At 48.5% G+C, this 22,599-nt stretch overlaps 2 protein-coding genes across 2 annotated transcripts; one reads left to right on the top strand and one right to left on the bottom strand.

Annotated features, from left to right (window-relative positions):
• Positions 1–595: 595 nt before the first annotated feature.
• Positions 596–900, top strand: HIGD2B (HIG1 hypoxia inducible domain family member 2B). Its single transcript, XM_038010295.2, is given in 2 exon segments — positions 596–665; positions 668–900. Coding segments are annotated over 2 exon segments (303 nt in total).
• A 6,331-nt stretch (positions 901–7,231) lies between these two features.
• LOC103245370 (golgin subfamily A member 6C) lies at positions 7,232–20,190 on the bottom strand. Its single transcript, XM_008015992.3, has 18 exons — positions 19,188–20,190; positions 17,387–17,506; positions 15,377–15,457; positions 14,179–14,217; positions 13,863–13,913; positions 13,681–13,762; positions 13,478–13,584; positions 12,353–12,439; positions 12,138–12,245; positions 11,858–11,945; positions 11,014–11,459; positions 10,671–10,739; positions 9,270–9,345; positions 8,748–8,839; positions 8,407–8,509; positions 8,224–8,324; positions 7,979–8,132; positions 7,232–7,892 (listed from the first exon to the last, which is right to left on the bottom strand). The coding sequence occupies exons 1-18, from the start codon at positions 19,269–19,271 to the stop codon at positions 7,678–7,680; spliced, it is 2,103 nt and encodes a 700-aa protein (XP_008014183.3). The 5' UTR covers positions 19,272–20,190; the 3' UTR covers positions 7,232–7,677.
• Positions 20,191–22,599: the final 2,409 nt, after the last annotated feature.

Raw genomic sequence — 22,599 nt, 5'->3', positions numbered from 1 at the left:
TGTACTTCATTTGTGTGTATTTAGTTCTGTGCAGTTTTGTCACACGTGTAGGTTTTGTGTATCTGTCACCATAGTCAAGATATGAAGAGTTCCAACACCACAAGCCTCCCTCTCATTACCCTTTAATAAACATATACCTCCTTCCCACCACTTCCCCATTCCTAACCCCTGCAGCCACTAATCTATTCTCCATTTTTATAATTTTGTCCTTTCCAAGTTGTTACATCAAATAACATTATATAAAACATGTAGGCTGGGCGCGGTGGCTCACGCCTCTAATCCCAGTACTTTAGCAGGCCGAGGTGGGCGGATCATGAGGTCAGGAGTTCGAGACCAGCCTGGCCAACATGGTGAAACCCCTCTCTAGTAAAACTACAAATACAAAAATTAGCCTGGCATGGTGGCACGTTCCTATAATCCCAGCTACTCAGGAGGCTGAAGCAGGAGAATTGCTTGAACTGGGACCAGGGAGGCAGAGGTTTCAGTAAGCTAAGGTTGCACCACTGCACTCCAGCCTGGGCTACAGAGCGAGACTCCGTCTCAAAAAAAAAAAAAAAAAAAAAAAAGGATTTTCTCCTGCAGCTGTGGCCGGGGCATGGCGACTTCAGGCTCTGTGACTCTGGAGGCCCCCTTTGAATCATCGAAGCCTCCCGTCATTGAGGGGTTTAGCCCACTGTTTACAGCAATCCAGAGGGTTTCAAGGAAAAGTTCCTTTGCAAGACGTGCCAGAATACAGTGGTACCCATAGGTTGCCTGGGCACGGCGGCCGCCCTCACCAAAGGCCTCTACTGCTTCCACCAGGGCAACAGCCACTGCTGACAGCTCAAGATGCGTGTCCGGATCGCCGCCCAGGGCTTCACCGTCGCAGCCATCTTGCTGGGTCTAGCTGCCCCACTATGAAGTCTCGACCCTGAGCCCAGGGTCTTGAAACCTCTGCAGAAATCATTCCCAAATCCAGGAGCAACCAGTGGCCCTACCATGGGACTTACTCCCTCCTCTCCTTTGAGAGGTCCCTGTGTCGTTGGGGGAGGAAGTGACCCTTTGTGTAACCGTAACTGAAAGATTTTTTCAAAAATCCCAGATTTTATTGTTTGAATGTTACATACTTCTATTTGTGCCACATCTCCCGCCGCTCCCCTGCTTAATAAACTCTAAAAAAAAAAAAAAGTAAAAAATTGCATACATACTGTATGTAATCTTTTAGGATTGCTTTTATTAACTAGGCATATTTGTATGGGATGGGGGATTTTTTTTTTCTTTTTTGAGGTGGAGTCTCCCCCTGTCGTCCAGGCTGAAGTGCAATGGCAAAATGTAGGCTCACTGCAACCTCTGCCTCCCGGATTCAAGCAATTCTCCTGCCTCAGTCTCCCAAGAAGCTGGGATTACAGACACGCAGCATCACCCCCGGCTAATTTTTTGTATCTTTAGTAGAGATTAGATTTCACCACGTTGGCCAGGCTGATCTCGAACTCCTGACCTCATGATCCACCCACCTCAGCCTGCCAAAGTGCTAGGATTACAGGCATGAACCACCGCGCCTGGCCAGGAAGGTTTTTAAGATACAGAAAAGTACAAAGCATGATATTACAAACAAATATGTTCCTACCACAGAATCAACACTGACTATTGTTAATATTTTGTTATATTTGCTTCACTTTTTTTTTTAAAGAGAGACCACCCAGGCTGGAGTGCAGGTGCAGTGGCACTGTCATAGCTCACTGCAGCCTCGACCTCCTGGGCTCACATGATTTTCTTGTCTTAGCCTCCCTAGTAACTGGGACTAGAGGCACAGGCTACCATACCTGGCTAATTGTTTTAAAGTTTTTGTAGAGATGGAGTCTTGCTCTGTGGCCCAGGCTGGTCTCGAATTCCTGGGCTCAAATGATCCTCCCACCTCAGCCTCCCAAAGCACTAGGTTTACAGACATGAGATACTGTGCCTGGTTGTCTTTATTATTATTATATAAAAGAAAGAATGTATTATAAAGTTGGAATCCCTTCTAATCCTCGTCCTTACTTCTATTAGTCATAAGCAGCTACTAGTATGAATATGATCTCCCTTCCTTCCTTCCTTCCTTCCTTCCGCCTTTCTTTCTCTTCCTTCCTTCCCTCTTTCTCTTCCTTCCTTCCCTCCCTCTTTCTTTCTCTTCCTTCCTTCCCTCCTTCCCTTTCTTTCTCTTCCTTCCTTCCTTCCCTCTTTCTCTTCCTTCCTTCCCTCTTTCTCTTCCTTCCTTCCTTCCCTCTTTCTTTCTCTTCCTTCCTTCCTTCCCTCCCTCTTTCTTTCTCTTCCTTCCTTCCCTCCCTCCCTTTCTTTCTCTTCCTTCCTTTCCTCCCTCCCTTTCTTTCTCTTCCTCCCTTCCTTCCTTCCCTCCCTCCCTCTTTCTTTTCCTTCCTTCCTTCCTTCCTTCCTTCCTTCCTTCCTTCCTTCCTTCTTTCCTTCCTTCCTCTTTTCTTTTTTCGACAGAGTTTTGTTCTTGTTGCCCAGGCTGGAGTGCAATGGCATGATCTCAGCTCACTGCAATCTCCACCTCCCAGGTTCAAGCTATTCTCCTGCCTCAGCCTCCCAAGTAGCTGGGATTACAGTCACCCACCACCATGCCCAGCTGATTTTTGTATTTTTAGTAGAGACAGGGTTGCACCATGTTGACCAGGCTGATCTCGAACTCCTGACCTCAGGTAATCCACCTGCCTTGGCCTCCCAAAGTGCTGGGATTACAGGCATGAGCCACTGCGTCCCACCTGTCTGTGGTATATTATAATCTATACACTTTTATTTATATTATTATTATTGGTTGTTTTTTTTTTTTTTTTTGAGATGGAGTTTACTTTTTTTGCCCAGGCTGGAGTGCAGTGGTGTGATCTCGGCTCATCGCAACCTACGCCTCCTGGGTTCAAGCAATTCTCCTGCTTCAGCCTCCTGAGTAGATGGGATTACAGGCATGAGCCACCACGGCTGGCTAATTTTGCATTTTTGGTAGAAATAGGGTTTTTCCATGTGGATCAGGCTCGAACTGCCAACCTCAGGTGATCTGCCCACCTCAGCCTACGAAAGTGCTGGGATTACAGGTGTGAGCCACTGCACCTGGCCTGATTTCTATTATTTTGCATAATTTTCACAATAAATCTGTAAAACAAGGTTTCCATTTACAGATCAGGCAACTAATAGCCTTGAAATGATTTTCTCAGCGGTAGGTGGTAGTGGTAGGTTAGAACTGGGAAAGCAAGCTTACAGTTTGATGTTTACCCACTAGGACTACCTCCTTCAAAGCTGATCACAAATCATGATAGTGAAAGAAGCTTTGAAACTATGGATCTATAACCCCCTTTTATAGGACTGGAAGGGACCTTAATTAAGACCCTTCTATTTACAGAGGAGGAAACTGAAACCCAGAGATACCAAGATTTGGAGCAGGTCACACCTTGGTGATTGTGGAAGGACTAAGAGAACAAACCTGGGTCTGACTCCCCGCCCTTTCTCCATCCCACCTCCTGCTGCCCCAGCCAGGAGGCTAGATCTCAGAATGCAGTCAGAAAAATCCCTTACTGAGAAATATTAAGACTAGAATGCTAAGAAGAAATATTAACAGTTCCACAGAAAATGACAAAAGTATGCATATATAATTTATGAAAAAAGAGAACAAAGTGTTTTTGGAAAGTTTGACTTAACCATTGCCAGGTAAGAACTGCAAATTAAAGGAAAAACCGTTTGAACTCAGTTCACAATCACTTTTTTTTAGCTAATACTCATTGTTTTGAGGTGTGGGCTTTGCTGAATGACTGAAAGACACTCTTGAGGCTTGTGGAAGTAAAACTACTACACTCTTTCCAGAAAGCAATTGAGTATTGTGTATTTAAAACCTTAAAAATATTTAAGGCTTTGATCTAACAATCTGAATTCTAGGGAAGTTTTCAAAGATAATCAGGTATGTGGCCAAAGAATATTACATGCAACATTATTTATAATATTGAAAAATTGATCATCTTGTTATATCTCAAGTAGAATATGGTTTAATAAATCAGTGTAAATTTATGTGATGTGATGTTATTCAACTGTTAAAATCATAGCTTGGAATATTATTTGATAACCTGGGAAAAGGCTTGTGATATGTTAGGTGAAAAGGAGATTTCAAAACTAAAGAATCTGATTTTAAAATTATTAGTAGTAGTGCACTGAGAAACAGGTTGGAAAGGAATCAGTTAGAGGCTATCACTTCTGGATACTCAGTCTTGGAACATATCCTGCTCTTAATAAGGTGTACACTTTTATTTGTTGCTTGAATAAGCAAATGAATAAATTGTGGGATTATGGATAATTTAAATTTTCTTTTCCATAGGTTTTGGAATTTCCCAAATTTTATGAGAATATTTTTAGTATCACAGAAATTAACCGGGCAAGGTGCAGTGGCTCACGCCTGTAATCCTAGCACTTTGGGAGGCTGAGGTGGGTGGATTGCCTGAACTCAGGAGTTCAAGACCAGCCTGGGCAACAGAGTCAAACCCCGTCTCCACTAAAATACAAAAAAAAATTAGCAAGGCGTGGTAGCATGTGCCTGTAGTCCCAGCTACTCGGGAGGCTGAGGCAGGAGAATTTCTTGAACCTGGGAGGCAGAGGTTGCAGTGAGCCGAGATCGCATCACTGCACACCAGCCTGGGCGACAGATCAAGACTCTGTCTAAAAAAAAAAAAAAAAAAAAAAAAAAAAGGCCAGGTGCGGTGGCTAATGCCTGAAATCCCAGAACTTTGGGGGGCAGGTGGATCACCTGGGGTTGGGCGTTCAAGACCAGCCTGACCAACATGGACATGGAGAAACCCTGTCTCTATTTAAAAAATACAAAGATAGACAGGCATGATGGTGCATGCCTGTAATCCCAGCTACTCAGGAGGTTGAGGCAGGAGAATCGCTTGAACCCAGGAGGTGGAGGTTGCAGTGAGCTGAGATCACACCCTTGCACTCCAGCCTGGGCAACAAGAGTGAAACTCCGTCTCAAACAAACAAACAAACAAACAAAATTATGAAAACTTATAGCATGTTGACACTAACTGAACAAGATAGAAAAAAAACTAGTATTTTTGTTCAATATCCTTCATTTATACCACTCTCCAAAAGTTTGGAATACTGAAACTCAACTTTGGCTCATTTCCTTTTCGTGGAAGGGCTGGATGGATTCTTTAAAGCTGCCAAGTCTTTTGTCATCTCTGGACTTCAGTTCCCTCCTTTGTAAATAGAAGGAATTTAATTAAGGTTTCTTCTGGCCTTAAAAAAGGTAGTTATAAATTCATTCCTACTCAGTGATCCTGGTTCATAGAATTCTTCCTTTATCAAAAGCCTCTGCTAAAGAGCACCCTCAAAGTTAAAATCATTGTAAAAAAAACTCTCCCCAGTTTTGCAGAAACATTGTTGTTTTGCTGCATGACTTTCAGACAAGCACTAGACTTAAGTCATTTCCATATGAACAGATGTACGGAGGGCAGGATGTACTTAGGGTTGTGTCTGTGCTACTGTGTCTCTGCATAACCCAACAGGCTTACATGAGAATAGGACTTTTCATCTCATTTCTATTGGTTTCATACATTAAGCAAGTCAATTCACATGTGCTACAGGTCACAGTGGGAACTCTCCGTGTAAGGCTATAGATGGCTCAGCTCAACCCATTTCTTATTTCTGAAAACAATTTGAAGCATGCAGCCTACGACTGGAGGGCAATTGAGTTATATTCATAGAAAGGCAGCTTGATCTCTTTCCATGATATCCTGTCTTCAGATAGTAAAAAATAAGTTGCTATGTGTTATCATCGGGTATAGGCAACTAGATGCAGAAATTTTGAAGAGATCTCTTTACTGAGACCCATATCTGTCCCCTGACATCGCCCGTCCAAAGTGCACCACCTCCAGTGAATCTCCCTGTCATGCCTGGCCAGTGGCATTCCTCCAGCCCTCCCATGGCCAAGCATAGAGGTGTTGTGCTGGCAGCCTGTGGCCTGACATCTCTACCAGTCCTCCTGTCCCTCGGATGACAGGGAATGTGTCCTCTGCTGGCTGTGTTCTCTATGGAGCTCAGGGGAGGGAAAAGGCCAAGCCATTTCTAAGGTGCTGTTGGGAGCAGTGTAAAGGCCATACCCTTTTCAAGGGACACTTTTCCTGGAAAGCCCCTGGAGCTTAGCTGGCTGTTATCCTGTGAAGCTGGCTCTGGCCACTAGGGGGCAGGGCCATGAACTCGGCCTGGAGGAGCCTGAGGGGCAGCAGGCACTCTGCAGAAACAGACAGAACAGGCCACCAGGTGCCCTGGAGGGACAGACAGAACAGGCCACCAGGTGCAGACAGGCGAGGGAGGCAGGGGGACAGAACGGAAGAAGCCTGGGGTGGATGGAAGTCAGTACCCTTGGGTGCTGGTATCTGTCTTGCCAGCCACCGCCAGATGAGGCTTCCGAGCCTGTTGGCTGTCCGGGCTGGACTGTGCCCCATAGGCGCCATGGCAGTCCCCGTGAAATCCACCAGGTGTCACCAGGCAGCATACAGGTAACAGGCCTGGAAGGTCCCCAACAGCCCAGCTGGACATGCCCAGACACTCTGGGCTCCTCGTTCAGTGGCACAAACTCCAGGACCCAGTGAGGGAAATGGGAACACACCAGGCCGAGCAGTATGGCTAAATCCATGTATTCCAAAATGAAAAGCAAAATAAACAGGAGTTGCATCACCAGGGAGCCACAACCTCATCCCTGCCTCCTTCCTCTGTCCTATGCTATCAATAAGTCTCCCAACCACAAACAATGATTAGAACCTCCTCCCCATATGCCAGCTCCAACCTCCACTAGGTACGATACAGGGGGTAGCCCTACCCCCGGAATATACAAAATGTTACACAGATACTATATGTACACTGGGGAAGGGGGGCCACCCCAGCAGCCTGTGCCCTCGCCTGCTCTACACTTAGCCCCACTGTCCCGCCTCAGCTGCCTCTCTCAACAAGATGGGAGCCCCCTGAGGGAAAAGTCGCTTTGGTGAGAGTAGGGAGGCCATCAGGCCTCCTCCAAACAAACCAACTCCACCAGCCTCTGGATCTTCAATAACAATCATCATCATCCGGAGATTTAAGGACTCAGCCCTGGTCAAGGGTCTGTTTGTTTCCCCCCATTAGACAGGGGTTTTGTCTTGCTACCCTAATGGTAAAGGGGTGACAGGGACAGGGTGGTAGGGACATGGTGGGGGCAGAGACTCCAGCCCCACTTCTCCAGGCTTATGCTGACAGGGGCCTGCTTTTATTTATTTTTATCAAACATAATAACGGAACACAAGTGATTTTTATCTGAATTTTGTAATGAATATATATGCTGCAATAACATTTTAAAAAGCATGGCAGCCTATTCCAAACCATTAAGAATAGTTTTGTGCAAATAGTGGGTCTTTGTGTGTTTGAACTCCCACCACCTGAGGGCAAACTCGATATGCACGCTAAAGACCTACAATTATCAAAGTAAAAACAAAAATGCTAAAGGAGGCCACAGTGAGCATTAAAGAAAGATCCTTCTCCCTTAACTTTTTACAAATAAATTTAAACTGTAAATTAGAAACACAAATAAACATGAGGGGCTGTAACATTCAAATGAAGTAAATGAATTGTGCAGGGGATTAACCCCATCACTTTTTGTTGTTGTTTTTTTTTCAATTTCTTGACCAGCTCTCAGATGATGATGATGTTGATCTCCCTGTTCTCCGCTGCCCGGTAAAAGAATGGGACGCAGGGTTTGCTGGCCAAGCCTGGGTGCTCCTGGGTGTCCTGCATTACGGGAAGCAGCTGCACGATCTTCTCTGCGGTGGGGTTGCCACGGGGAGAACCCTCCCTGGCCTCTCCCACTGCAGGCTCCACGCTGTCGGCCAGGCTCACCTCACAAAGATCTTCGGAGAGAGGGAGGCGGGGGTCTGAGCACAGTGCGAGCCTCCCCTGCCCCTGCCTGCCCACCCTGCCTGAGGGCTCTACTCACCACCCTGTTCCTCCGCAGCCCCAAGCTCCTGGGGGGCTGGGGCCCCCGGAGCGGGCTCATCGCCACGGTTCTGGGCAGTGGGGGGGAGTTTGTCATGCCCCTCGTGGTCGCCCACAAGTGGCAACACCAGCTCCTGCAGCTCCAGCAGCTTCACCTGCAGGGAGGGGTGCTCAGCTGCCACGCCTGAGCTGGCTTCACCTCCCACGCCCACCCCCACCCCCGCAGAGACGTTGCACGCCCTCTACCTTCATCTCCTCATTCTGAGCCAGACTGATGACGCCCTCCTTCTCCTGGTGCCGACTGTTTGACACTGCCCCCTGGCTCTCATATTCGGTGATGTACTCTCCTGCGAGAGGACAGGGCTCAGACACTGGGGCCCCTCCGACGGCCCTGCAGCTCCCCCTGCCATGCCCTGGCCTCCTGCTCACTCATGCCCTCTGTCGCTCCAGAGAGCTGGATGAATCCAAGCTCTAGTCTTTCCACCTGCTCCTTCCTGTCCGCCTTCTCCTTCGGGAGGTCCGTAAAGCTGCTCTGGAGCCAAAATAATGGGGTCACATCTCGGGAGTGACCTGTCCTGCCCCGCCCCCACTTTTCTTGGCTCATGCCGGGACTCACTCATCTTCAGCTTCTCCATGGCCCCCTGCAGGGCCCGGTAGCTCTCCCCATACACAGACTCATCCCCAGTCCCTGGGGCGGGGCCCATGCCTCTGGCTCCTTCCAGGGACCACAGAGGAAGGTGGCAAAGTGGGGCAGGGAAAGTCAGACTCACCATGGCCTCCTGGCACTCCAGGTCCTCTGGGATGTTTGGCATGGGCCGAGGTGCCTCCTTCTCCTCACTGTCTACGTGTCCTCCTTCATCTCCTGTGGGGAGGTGGCCAGAGGGGTCCTCAGACAACCCAACAAGGGAGGTACTGTGGGCCTACCTCTCCCCACCCTCACTGTGGAACCCTGAGACAGCCCCTCCCCAGAGGGGAAGGAGCTGCTATTCTTTATTTTTCCTTTTAAGAACCAAGATCTTGCTATATTGCCCAGGCACAGTCCTGCTACCAGTCGGTGCGGGAGTTCTGAACTGCTCCCTTTCTGATCTGGGCCAGTTCACTCATCCTTAGGCAACCTGGTGGCCCCCTGCTCCCAGGAGGTCACCATATTCATGCCGAGCTTAGTGCAGACACCCGGTTGGCATAATGACCAGCTCTTCTAAAGGTCTCTTCCAACCCCTCAATCCTGTGCTGCTGACAGTCCCCCCTTCCTCCTGGGGCTCTCTCCTCTTCCCCTGAGTGGTCTCCTGTACCTTCTCCAGGGAGAGCCATGAGGCTCAAGTGGGCCTCTAGCTGTTGGTTCCACTGGCTGGCAGCTTCTAGGTGCTCCTAAGGGGACGGGAAACAGAGTGAGAAGGCACGGAGGTTGCCAGGTTGTCCCCCTCGGGGCCCTGTCCTCAGCAACTCCCTCCCCTGGGTCTCCTGCAGGTTTGGTGGGCCATCTCAGCCACCGCTTTGCCCCGAGCTTCCTGCTGCCGCAGCTGGTCCATGAGCTGGGTCTGCAGCAGTAACTCCCTGTGCAGCGCCTCCTTCTCGGAGGTCAGCTGCTGATAGGTGGCCACGTACTGCTGCGGGTGACCCAGGTAGTAGTCTCGCTGCTGCTGCAGACTCTGAGACTCTTGGCTCTTTAGCTCCAGCTGCAGCAAGGCCCTGGGCATGAGGGCACGTGGTGGCTGGTTTCCAGATTCTGGAACCATTAATAGGGTAGTGAGAGCACTGTGGGGCTCTGTCACCTGCCTGGGCCCCTGGCCCCCTTGCTCCAGGCCTAAGAAACTTCCTCCCTTGCCTAGAACCCCATGCCTCCTTCCCCAGCCTCAAATCTCATGTCCTCCTTCCCACCATTTAAACTGTGGGCCACAGACTGGTGGAAAAGCAGAGGGAGCCAACCACCATCTGCTAAGTGTGCTACAAGCCTAATGCTTTCCATGTATTCTCTCATTTAATCCTCAGCACCTCTGCAAGAAAAATGCTAACTTCCTTTTGAAGTTAAAGAAACAGAGACTCAGAGATGAAAAATAGCTGAATGGTGACCAGTGGAACTGAGGCCAGAATCCAGGTTGAATCTAAGGAGGCTTTTTTGTTTTGTTTTGGGACAGAGTGTCACTCTGTGGCCAAGGCTGGAGTGCAGTGGTGCAATTTCAGCTCACTGCAACCTCCACCTCCCGCGCTCAAGTGATTCTCATGCCTCAGCCTCCTCAGTAGCTGGGATTACAAGCATGCGCCACCATGTGTAGCTAACTTTTTTGGTTGTAATTTTAGTAGAGATGAGGTTTCGCCATGTTGGCCAGGCTGTTCTCAAACTCCTGACCTCAAGCGTTTCTCCTGCCCCAGCCTCCCAAAGTGCTGGGATTACAGGCGTGAGCTACTGCCCCGGGCATAAGGAACCTCTTATGTCAGTCTCTTCCCCTATGATTGGGGGGTTCCATGCCTCTAGCTGGGATTAGAATGTCCAGACCTGGGAGGAGCCCAGGGCTACCCACCTCTAAAAGTCAGAGGGCAGGAAGCAAGAAACAGTTATAGGGCTGCTCTGGAGGGGGCTGGGGTCACCTTCCCTCCAGCTAGAGCTGCCTTTGGCCTGGCACTTCCCCTCCCCAGAGGCTGGTGCCCGCCTCCCAGCCCTTCTTGGATGGGGCAGAGGTTACCATCTCCTTCACCTCACTCAGCTTCTCCTGCAGCTCCTTTACTCGCTGCTCCAACTGCAGAGCGCTCTTGTTCTCGTTGTTCTGGACAGAGAGAAGCAATCAGTGGCCATCCACTGCAGCTGGAGAACCCTGACCTTGGTGTCTGTCTCCCAGGTCACCGGGAAGGGTGGAGGCAGGTTAGAAAAATCATCCCCTCCCCCACAGCCATCAGAGCAGGGCCTGATGAGCTCTGGCTCACAGGTGCCTTTAGAAGTACCATCTCATGTGAGGGCTACACTGCCCCATTTTACAGGTGGGGAAACAAAGGCCTGGAGGGCTAGGGATGAGGGCAGCCTCCCCAGGTGGGGCAACCCACCAGATCCTCGAAGCCGCACTGTGGCTCTGCCAGCTGCTTGTCGAGCTTGTGGTTCTGGGAAAGCGTGAGCCTCTCCTCCTGCTTTCGCAGTCTCTCTTCCTGCTTTTCCAGCCTCTCCTCCTGCTTTCGTAGCCTCTCCTCCTGCTTTCTCAGTCTCTCTTCCTGCTTTTGCAGCCTCTCACCCTGATCCCTAAGCCTCTCCTTTTCCTCACGCAGACTCTCCTGCTCCTGCAGCCTCCTCTCCTCCTGCTCCCGGAGCCTCTCCTCCTGCTCCTGGAGCCTCTCCTTTTGCTCCTTGCTCAGGATACTCAAGGCCTGGTTGTTTTCCACCTGGAATTGCAGTTTTTCCACCAAACTCTCCACCTCCTTCCTCAGGTGTTTGGCCTCATCTTGTAGCTGCTCCACCTCAGAGGGCCCTGCTGGGGGTGCCGAGGATGAGGGCTCAGCTGAGAAAGGAAGCAGACAATAAGGGCCTCTGGATTCCTCTTCCCACCCCCTCCCCCCTGAAAAAAAAAAAAGAAACAACCCTCCTCTTGATTCACAGCTCCTCTCAGGCTTCCCAAGCTTGACCTCACTGCTAATGATTCCTCGCACCCGATGGTGCCCATTTCCAAGCCACTTTCAGATAGAGAGCACTGTGGGTGGCTGACAACGGGCACTCCTCCCTCTTTGCTGATGGGGACCCTGAGCTCATGGAGATGACAAGACTTGCTGACTCCTGGCACAGACCACTTTCCCACTGCCTCAAAGCCCTTCCATCCACCCACCTCCCTGGGGCATCCTAAGCCACCCCACAGCCCTCTGATGCCAGTCCTGCTCCCAGGTCACACCAGCCCCACCTTACCTATCTGGTGTTTGAGTTCGGACACGGTCCTCTCCAGCTCCTGTATCCGATATATGTCACGCATCTTCTCCTCCTTCAATGTGCGAGCCTGCCCAAAGCACAGGGGGAAGGGGCCCTGGAGAGGGGGCTGGTGGCTGGACAGGCTACCATCTTCCTCTCTGCCCCCACCTCCACAAAGCCCAGACCCATGACCACCTCTGGCTGTACTAGTCCCATTTTACAGATGCCCAGAAAGACCCAGTGACACATCTAAGGTGGGGGCTGAAGGGTCAGGTCTCACCTCCACCGACATTTTCCGCATCCTCTCCTGCCACCGGGCCCTCTCTCCTTTTATATGTTGAGCACACTCGTCTCTTTGCAGCTGGACTTGTTTCAATGACTCTGTTACCTGCAAGAATGGGCACAGAAATGAGGAAGGGCTGTCACCGGTCCTCACCTGCTCCTGGTCACCTGGGGTCATCTTCCTTCTACATCCCTCCCTCTGCAAAGCCTCACTTGTGTCACGTGTGCGTTCAGCAGCGCCCGCTCCTTTCTGGTCTGCCGTAACTGCCGCTGGAGGACTGCTTCACTGCGGCTCGAGGACTGGATGAAGAGTGAGAAGTTTTGATGTGGGGAGCCCGGGCAGTGCCCCTCAAAAGGGTTATCGCTGGGCTCAATATACAACTCAGTCAGTAAAGATCAAGGCATTTCCAAGCCCGTGGTCTGGTTTTTAGAAGAACTCAGTAAAGTTGGAAGGGACAGGGAAAGAGATCGAATTTACTGCTGGCTAACGGAGGCCCAGAGAGATCAGATCATATTACAATTGTTATTACTGTTATTACTACCACTGTTTGAACCTTAATGGAGTGCTTCATCAGGTACCATGCTAACAATCCCATTTAATCCTCACAACCACCATATGAGACATTTACTAGGGTAACCTCTATTGCGTCCTTGAAAAACATGGAGTATTCGAGGTTAAGTGCTTGCCTAAGATCACTTAGACAGAGCTGGGATTTGAACACCCAGGTCTATCCGATTCTCTAAGCCCATTTTTTTCTTGCTAGGTGTGGGAGCACAGATAGAAAGGGGAAAATTAATCTTTTGTTCACTTTTTGAAAGGATGATACATTCGCATCGTCCAAAACTCAGAAGGTACAGAAGGGAAGTGTCTCCCAGACACCCTGTTACTCTCTCCTGAGTTTTTTATGAACACTTGCAGACATGTTTTATGTATAATAGTACGTACACACACACACACACACACATACACACACACACACACACATCTTTCCTCTCTCTACAGAAATGGTGACATAGTAAAGGTCCTCTTCTGTACCTTCAAAGTACAGGTACCCGATACCCCACCTAGGACTTGGCCAAGTCCACAGCCAGGTAAGGGCAGGGCAGGCACTTGGCCTCTGAGCTCTGTGTCCAGTGTTTGCTCCCCACAGTGCCCCCAACTCACCCACAGCAGCTGACTCAGCCCCAGGCTGCCTCTAACAACCATACACAAAGCAGCGAGAAATGAGCATGCTGCCTTCTGGGCAGGACACTGCATCCTGCAGAAGGGACCTTTAGGCTCACTCCTCCATCTGGGAAGCCAGGCTGCTGGGGGACAGGGCAGCTGGTTGGACTCACCCTGTCCTCTTCGCGCTGCTGTGCACACACAGCAGAGAGAGCCCGCTCCAATTCTTGAATACGCTGTAAGGAGGATTGCAGGCGGCCGGCCAGATCCTTGGACTCTTCTGTAACGAAAGAGGTTGAGATGGGGCCCAAAGGACTCCCCCTAAGGACCTGTCAAAGTGCCAGGTTGAAGGATGATGGGGTGCCCACGTTCCCACCTTCGAAGTGTCTGGCGGCACGTTTAGTATGGTAAAGGGTGGTCTTCAAGTCTGCCTTTTCCAATGTGAGGATGTTGATTGTCTGGAATTGAACGTTTGGGAGAAAAGCCAAGCAAGTGCTGAAAGAGACGGAAAGAAACATTCTCTGGAGGACAGGAGAAAACTCCCCACCCTCCACTCACCTCTAACTGTTCCGTTTGTGCTTTGTGTATTTCATTGTTTGCTTTCTTTTCCTGTAGGAAGAGGAAGACAGAGCTCTTACCCGGGGGAGGCAGAAATGGCACAACAAGAGACATGCCCCCGACATGCCACCAATGCCCCAGGACAGGCACACCCATGGGACCAGGTTTTCAGGGACCCTGTGGGTATGGGGTGGAATCTGAGGGGTGAGCCTTCTTCCCCAGGCTGGGAGTGGGTGAGACGAGACTGGCGCCTCTACATCTGAGTGCCCCCCAAACCCAGCAGTCATGTTGTGTGCAAACAAAGAAATCGCGTTACTTCTTCCAGCTGATGTTCCACTTGTTTCTTCTGTTGTTTCTGTGGGGAGAGTCAAATTCAGGTGACTGAGGGGGGGCCCCCTCAACTCTATTCCCCAGACCAGGAAGCAGTACACAAGGGCCAGGAATGGATTTTAAAGGCAAAGTTCTCAGACCCAGTGGCAACATGAACTGGTCAACTCTCCTCAAGCTCCCAAAGACAGAGGATTTGGGTCTTTGTTGGTTTTTGCCCACAGCCACAGAACTCAAAGTCCAATCTGGATTCTCTCAAAAGGACAGTAACATAAACCTCTAGAGTCGGAGTCTGAGAAAGGCCCACCGTTCTGCCAGCTTGTGATTTAGAAAGATGCGTTCATTCAACCAACATTTACTGAGCACATACGGACCAGGTACGGGTCTTCACAGCACAGATACAGGACAGAAAAGGACAGACGAGAGCCCTTGGCCCTGAGGTTTCCATTCTAGGGGCTTTTTTTTTTTTTTTTTGAGACGGAGTCTCGCTCTGTCGCCCAGGCTGGAGTGCAGTGGCGCTATCTCTGCTCACTGCAAGGTCTGCCTCCTGGGTTTACGCCATTCTCCTGCTTCAGCCTCCCCAGTAGCTGGGACTACAGACGCCCGCCACCTCGCCCGGCTAGTTTTTTGTATTTTTCAGTAGAGACGGGGTTTCACCGTGTTAGCCAGGATGGTCTCGATCTCCTGACCTCGTGATCCACCCGTCTCGGCCTCCCAAAGTGCTGGGATTACAGGCTTGAGCCACCGCACCTGGCCCATTCTAGGGGCCTTTAACTCTCGAACTCTCAGAGCTAACAGAGACCTTTGATACTCTACCTCCTCTGGAAACACAAGCCCAAGGAGGAGAGCTGGCTAGTCCAGACTCAAAAAGCAAATTAGGGACTGAGTCAGGGCAGAAATACGGAGCCCCTAACAACCCTCACTTCCCTGAGAGGCGAGAACTCCAGGGTGTGTGTGGTAAGGACTGGAGCAGGGGTGTCTGAAGAAGAGAGTCAGCAAACAGGACAGTGACGGAAGAGCCATGCTGCATGCTCCTTGCTCTGGGGCCCCCCAGGTGAAGCCCAGGCACTCCAGCTCCCCATTAACCCTTGGCACCAGGGGCCCTAGCCCCTTTCTTCAGGGCCCCAAGGGGAAACTGGAGTCCAGGATTGGCAACATGGAATCAGGAGACCCCACTGGACTCTTACCAATGATTCTATGTTTTCATTGAGTTGATTGATTGTTGCGGAGCTTGAGTCCAGGGCTACTTCCAGTTCTTGGTACCGGCTCTGAGGCGCACGCAGAGAGGAGGAGTTGGAGGAGGGTTGCGGGGAGAGGTAGAGAGAACAATCATTAGGGCTGGGGTGTGTGTGGGCTGTCTCAGCTGGTAGAGGGGCACCCAGCTCCCGCTGTGAGAAGAGGTTGGAGGGCTGGCATGAAATGTCACTGCACTTCGGCCCAGGGCCTCTTACCTCTAGATCCTTCAGGGTAGCAGATGATGCAGGGTTAATAAAAATGAGAAACGAAAAAAAAAAATGCTTTTATGGGAAACAGTTATGGATATAAAGTATAAAAACACTAAGGGACTGGGCACAGTGGCTCACGCATGTAATCCCAGAAATTTGGGAGGCTGAGGCGGGTGGATCACTTGAGGTCAGGAGTTTGAGACCAGCCTGGCCAACATGGTGAAACCCTGTCTCTACTAAAAATACAAAGATTAGCCGGGCACCCTGGCAGGTGCCTGTAATCCCAGCTACTCAGGAGGCTAAGGCAAGAGAATCGCTTGAACCCAGGAGGCAGAGGTTGTAGTGAGCCGAGATCGCACCACTGCACTCCAGTCTGGGTGACAGAGAGACTCTGTCTCAAAAAAAAAAAAAAAAAAAAAAAAAAAAAAAAGCCCCAAATCCCACATGCCTGCTCTGTACATTATTCCCAAATTACTTTTAAACTTTAAGATATGTCTCACCATTTCCAAGATGATAAAAGATGTGGGGAAGGGAAAAATTCAATCAATCAAGCAGGTGAAGAAGCAGACATAAACAGGCTGAAGGTGAATGGCAGCAGCATAAAAATAAACCTGAAGCAAAGTATCCCCCAAACCAGAGAAGCCTCAGGGGCATGCACAGCTGCAGACAGCAAGCCAGAGAGGGGTCCTGGCACTGCCTCGCCTTCCACTTTTTCAATGGGGTAGCACTACCCCATTGGAATGGTTAAGGTTGGACACCAGCACCTTCAGAATGTCCTGAATCTACAGGAGGTGACAAGGGAAAAACAAGGGCAGGGGGAGAAAGACAGAAGTGGTTTAGAAAGAAGCAAGAAAGTCAGGGTAGGAGGAACACGTGGGTTCAGGAAAAAGAAATGCTGAGGAAGAGCAGAGGAGATTAAAACCATGGCCTGTGCCATTCTTCCAAATGGCCACCTGCGGCCTTGCCAGGGGCAGGAACAAATAGATGGAAATGTTCCCTGAGCGATGCAGTCACAGGGTAGAGTCACCTGACCAATGCAGCTCTTAATATGCTCACTGGACCCCTCTCCTCAGGCCCAGGATGTGGGTGATGAATCTGGTAATGCTCCAGACCTCCACCTCCATTAATAAAACCAGACTTCTGAGTAAGGGTTCAGTTGAACTAAGGGGGCTCCAGCTAAAAAACAAGTTTCAAAGACACTGATCTTGTCCAGTATCATCTTACAGAGGAGGAAACTGAGGCCCAGGAGAAGAAGTGATTTTTCTGTGGTCACCCAGCAAGCTGGTGGCAAGTTAGATCTTCTCTTACTCCTAGTGCCTGGGGCTTTCCTCACCACACGCTGGAGCCCCCTTCGGTGACTCCTAAAGGGACAGCCTGATGGCAAGTGACTGTACTCATTGGCCCAGGTTCCCCTTGAGACTGGGGATGAGGAAAATCAAACAGCAATGACCATTTCCTGGGTGTCCTGGGTGTTTACAGCAGGCCATGTACTAGGGATTCACATAAAAACAACAACAATATGAAATCTCATTTAAACTTCACAAATGGAAGTCAAACCACACTACCCCTATTTTACAGATGTGAAAAGACAGGCCCAAGGAGCTCAAGCAGCTGACACAAATCAGATCCCTAGCAGATGGAGAGGCAGGATTCAAACCGAGAATTCTTAACAAGTACCCAGCAATCTCAACAATTACCCTCTACTGCCCCTCGGGCCCCCTGTCCCCAGGAGACTGGCCAGCCAAGACTCACATCCCCAGGTGAGTGGCAACCACCAGAAGTGGTTGTCTCAGGGCTACTGCCAGTAGTTTTCTTTTTTGTCTTCACTCCTGCCGGAACACCAGGGCTGTTCCTCTGCTGATATTCTTTTAGCTGTGGGAAAGAAGAGCAGTCATACTCATGAGAACTACCAGCCGCTACAGCCACATCCTCCTTTACAGTTTTTGCAAAGTACTCTTATACACCATCTGATTTAATGCCACCAAGAACTGTACATGGTGTTGCCACAATCACTTAGTGACTGAGAGGGATTGATATTATGGCTAAAAATGAAAGGCAGGGGGCCAATAATGGAACTTAAACTCAGTCTTCTGACTCCAAGCTCTGGGATTTTACCATGAATCAGCAGCTGCCAGGGACCAAAACCAGAGGCAGTGGCAGAAAAGTCAGCATTAAGTAGGCAGGAACTGTACGCTGTGTGGTTTGGAGTCATACATCCTCACACGTCTGTAAGTGTGAAGAAGTGCACCAGGACCTCTCAAACTTTTATATCAATGTGTCCTAATGGCAGAAGGCAGCTTTTTTGTTAAATCTGGGAATTTATCAGAAAGAGGACAACCAAGCCTCATTTCAGAGAGAAGTCTGGTATACTCTTAGAAACCTATGTGACTGTCATCCCTGAGTACATTAATGTTTTTCCTCTCTCAAGAGAATCAAGGGAAACTGATGCTTTAGAAAGATCTCCCACATTTATCCTGTGGCACTCAAAGTGCCCAGGTTGAGATGATATGAGGAAGATTCAAGGTGTCAAGTTCAGTTTCCAAAGATCTATTCCACAGAAGATGAGCAAATCTCACTTCAGAGACCAGTGATTGAAGCTCTATCTGGTCCCAGAACCGTGGAGAATTAGAATGTGAGTTGGAGAACTCAGAAAAAAATGTTAAATTCTCTTTGGAGAGTAGAAGGCTGGGAGAAAACCAAACCAAACTGGTTCTCCCATTGCCACCCAGGGATACTGTCAACATTTTGAGCTCACGGGGGAAGTATAGGCTTTTCACACTGCCAATGTCTATGTGAAGGGAGTAAGGCAGCCTGAAACCTCTTGCCCCTAGGTCCCATAGTCCCCATTTCCCTTCCAGCTGGAAATTTGTGCTGTGACCCAAGGAACCAGAAATGGGGTGAGAATGCTTAGGGGGACTGGGTCGTAAGACCAATGGCTGGTCTTGCAGCAGTAATGACAGTTCACAGGGGGACTGTGACATCACTACATTCCACTCCTCCTGGGGGTGGGGGAAACCACATCAGTGCGATGGCTGAGTCACCGATCCATGATGGTGGAGGAGGACATAGAGCTGGGATCCAGGTCCTTGGAGACACCAGTCCAAAGAGCCCAGGGAGGTCGGGCTTGGGTCAGCAGGACGGGAGAGTGGAATCTGCAGCAGGGAACCCCAGGAATCACCAGTTCAAAGTCACCCAGGGATGAATGGCAATGGGGGGCCTGGGGCTGGGAGACCCAGATCCTTGGAGAGGTGAGCCCAAAGAACCCAGGGAGGTTGGGCTTGGGGTGGCAGGATGTGAGGGCTGAGTATGGAGTGGGGAGCCCCAGGAGTCACCCACCCAAAGTCACCCTGGAGTGATTGGTGAGGGCAGGGGCTGGGCTGCTTGCTGAAGGAGTGGGACTGACTGTCAGGACTTTGGTGGGGTGAGCCCAGAGGTGCCAGGGTTGGGGGCCCCAGCCCCGTGTGCCTCAGGAGTGGTATGGACTCTGGCAGTGGTCCTGCCATTGGAGGGGATCTCTGGCTGGATTGGGGGGCCACGACCTGGTGCTTTTTACCTTTTTCTTGGCTGCTGCCAATTTGCTCTCTCGAGTTTCTTCTAACATCGCGGGGTGGGGAGGGAGGCAGGGTTGGGGCCACATCAGGGAACACGTCCAGTCACCTACCAGTCAGCTGTGTGACTGAGCCAGAGGAGGCGTAACCAGGGCACCAATAGAACACAGAAAAGGGGTGTGGCCTTAATGCTCCAAGCCCATTGGTCAGTGAGAAAGATGAAAGGGAAAGGAGGCGTGGCCAGGCAGCAGTGTGTCCAGAGGAACCTGTGGCATCACAAAGGAAGCTGCCCATGTAACTGCTGTCCCCGCCCACTTGGGGTGAGGGGCAGGGCCTGCTTACTCGGGGAGAGGGGAGGGGCCGGCTTTTGCTTTAAAACTTTAAAAATAAACTTTAAAATATATATGTGTTTATACTTTATATATATGTGTGTCAGTGTGTGTGTGTCTACATGTTCCTCCAGAGCTATCTTCATAATCCAGCTTCTATGCATGGTCTATGATTTTGGCCTACATTTTTCATCTTCAGATGGAGTATAAGAATTACCAGTATTACCTCAATTGAAACACAAATCCTATAAAAATGGAAAACCTATAGCATGTTTGATGATTAATGAAGCAGACTATATTATCCAACATTCCAATAAGGTAAAATAATCACAAGGATTTCTCTTGGAAAAACATTTCTCTTATTCTCCTACATTATTAAGACTTTTTAAAAACAAGAAACATGTCTAATATCTTTAAAAACACAAAGCTTTTGGGCTGGGTGCGGTGGCTCCCCTTAGGTCAGGAGTTCCAGATCAGCCTGGCCAACATGATGAAACCCCGTCTCTGCTAAAAATACAAAAACTATCCAGGTGTGGTGGTGGGTACCTGTAATCCCAGTTATTCAGGAGGCTGAGGCAGGAGAATAACTTGAACCCAGGAGGCAGAAGTTGCAGTGAGCCAAGATCACATCACTGCACTCCAGCTTGGGCGACAGAGTGAGATTCCATCTCAAAAAATAAAATAAAATAAAATAAAATAAAATAAAATAAAATAAAAAATAAATAAATAAATAAATAAATAAATAAAATAAAATAAATAAAATAAAATAAAATAAAATAATAAAATAAAATAAAATAAAATAAAATAAAGAAAAACACAGAACTTTCCATTTAATAAGCACTCAAACCTCTTTACTGGTTTAAAGCAATTACAAGGCCTATTTTTCTAGAATCATCTGGCCTCTCTAAGCCTTGCAAATGAAACTGAATTTCTCACTTGATACTTGGCTATCACTTGCAATCATGAACATCAAGAATTGTGTTATGTCACTGAGTATTGCTTGTTACCTGAATTAGACACTAGACTGGGATCAAGACTCGAATCTTTCATGATTTACTCCATAACCTGTGAGATTCTTATCCCACACCAAACTAAGCTTTTTTCTAGAGTTCTACAATTTACGATTAGTAGACAAGAGGGTTCTCAGCAATGTAGTCTCTGGACTAGCAGCACCAGCAGAACCTGAGAACTTTTTATAAATGCAGATTCTCAGGCCCCACCCTGGACTTGGTGAATCAGAAACTCTGGAGTAAGGTTCAGCAATCTGTGCTGCAGTAACCCCTCCAGGTGTTCAAGAACCTCTGGCATACAACAGGTAGAAAAATGTGTTTCCTTCTGTAGGCCCAAAGCCAAGGACACCATATGTTCTTGATATAAAACAATGACATGCAATTAAAAGACATAAATCTCCTTCCTCCTCTCACCCTTCATCCAATGTGTTCTATTTCTATGAGTTAAATAAGAAAACAAGATCAGAGATTCAGTCTAAAAAGTATATTTACAAGTGTCAGTTCTCATCCAGCCTGATCTCATACAACACCATTTACACCCTCTTACCTCTCAAGTTTTAAAAACATATCTTCACAATGTAAGTCGCAGGCACGCTAGCAGTTCTATAATAAAACACCAAATAGATGGGAATGTCCAAACTTACTAAAGTGGAATCATTGGCTATATTTTCAAATTGCATTCAACAGGAAATGTAATTCTTTTCATTTTCATACTTCCAAGTTAATACAATTAAACCAGAAGACTCCATTCTTTCAAAGCCTCTAGCCAGGCAAAGTTTTACTGTATTATTTCTTGCTTTCAATGGATATAAAGCAGAGTCCTGGTAGGCACATTTTGTATACTTGCAAAGATGCAGAACTAAACAGTTCCATCTGTTCAATATTAAAACAAAAGTCCTGTAAACCCCGGATGGTGAATGTAATACTTCAGCACTAGCAACAAAGCCTCAAATATGAAAAGATGCCAACAAACAAAGTAAGCTCTTGGCCGGGAGCAGAACTTCACGCCTACAATCCCAGCACTTTGGCAAGTCAAGGTGGGACGATTACTTGAAGTCAGGTGTTCAAGACCAGCCTGGGCAGCATAGCGAATTCACATCTCTCTAAAAATTTTAAAAAAATTAGCTGGGCATGGTGGCACACACCTGTAGTCCTACCTACTTGGGAGGCTGAGGTAGGAAAATTGCTTCAGCTCAGGAGTATGAGGCTGAAGTAGCTATGATCATGCCACTGCACTCCAGCCTGGGTGACAGGGCAAGACCTAGATAATTACAGTCTGTCCTGCACCTATGAACATTAAAATCACTAAGTTAAAATGCTTTCAATCAGCAGGATAAAAATTAAGTGAAATATGACTTTGGAGGTTGGCCAGAAAATAGGCAACGGAGAAACAGGCACTTCCCACGAGAGTAAAAATCACCAATAAACATATAAAAAGGATTCAAGGCAGGCCCGGTGGCTCACACCTGTAATCCCAGCACTTTAGGAGGCCAAGGCAGGTGGATCACCTGAGGTCAAGAGTTTGAGACCGGCCTGACCAACATGGTGAAACCCCGTCTCTACTAAAAAATACAAAAATTAGCCAGGCATGGAGGTGGGCACCTGTAATTTCACCTACTCAGGAGGCTGAGGCAGGAGAATTGCTTGAACCCAGGAGGCGGAGATTGCAGTGAGCCGAGGTTGCACTGTTGCACACCAGCCTGGGTGATGGAGCAAAAAAATAAGATTCAAAAGCACTAGAAACCAAAGAAATGTAATGAAAACAATGAGATTTTCTGCTTAAATACCAGCAAAGAGGGCAAATGAAAGGGGGAAACCGGAGCTCTGCCCCTGTTGGTGGTAGAATAAACTGAACCAATTTTTCTGCAGAATAATTTGAAAATTTCTACTAAATATCCTCAAATTGTTTTATGCTATTGTCCTCCAGAAATTCTGCTTCTATAAATTCAGTCCAAAAATGCTTGCTTGAGTCCATTAAAAAATATATATAAGAACATTTACTTCAGGGGTGGAAATGATTAGCTTAGTACACATCAAGCTTTTAAAAATGATGATGCCAAGGATATATTTACTGCCAT

Source organism: Chlorocebus sabaeus, chromosome 26 (genome assembly GCF_047675955.1).
Source record: "Chlorocebus sabaeus isolate Y175 chromosome 26, mChlSab1.0.hap1, whole genome shotgun sequence".
Taxonomy (NCBI): domain Eukaryota; kingdom Metazoa; phylum Chordata; class Mammalia; order Primates; family Cercopithecidae; genus Chlorocebus; species Chlorocebus sabaeus.
Note: the sequence above shows the minus strand (reverse complement) of the source record. Positions and strands in the feature narration are given on the sequence as shown.

Bases quoted from the DNA above. Each gene is read 5' to 3' on its own strand.
- LOC103245370 (XM_008015992.3), bottom strand. From the start codon at position 19,271: ATGTGGCCCCAACCCTGCCTCCCTCCCCACCCCGCGATGTTAGAAGAA. The intron at 14,218-15,376 runs GTAAGAGTCCAG...CTCTCCCCACAG, and splicing joins ATGAAAACATAGAATCATTG to AAACAACAGAAGAAACAAGT. The intron at 10,740-11,013 runs GTGGGTTGCCCC...CTCTCTGTCCAG, and splicing joins AGTGCGGCTTCGAGGATCTG to AACAACGAGAACAAGAGCGC.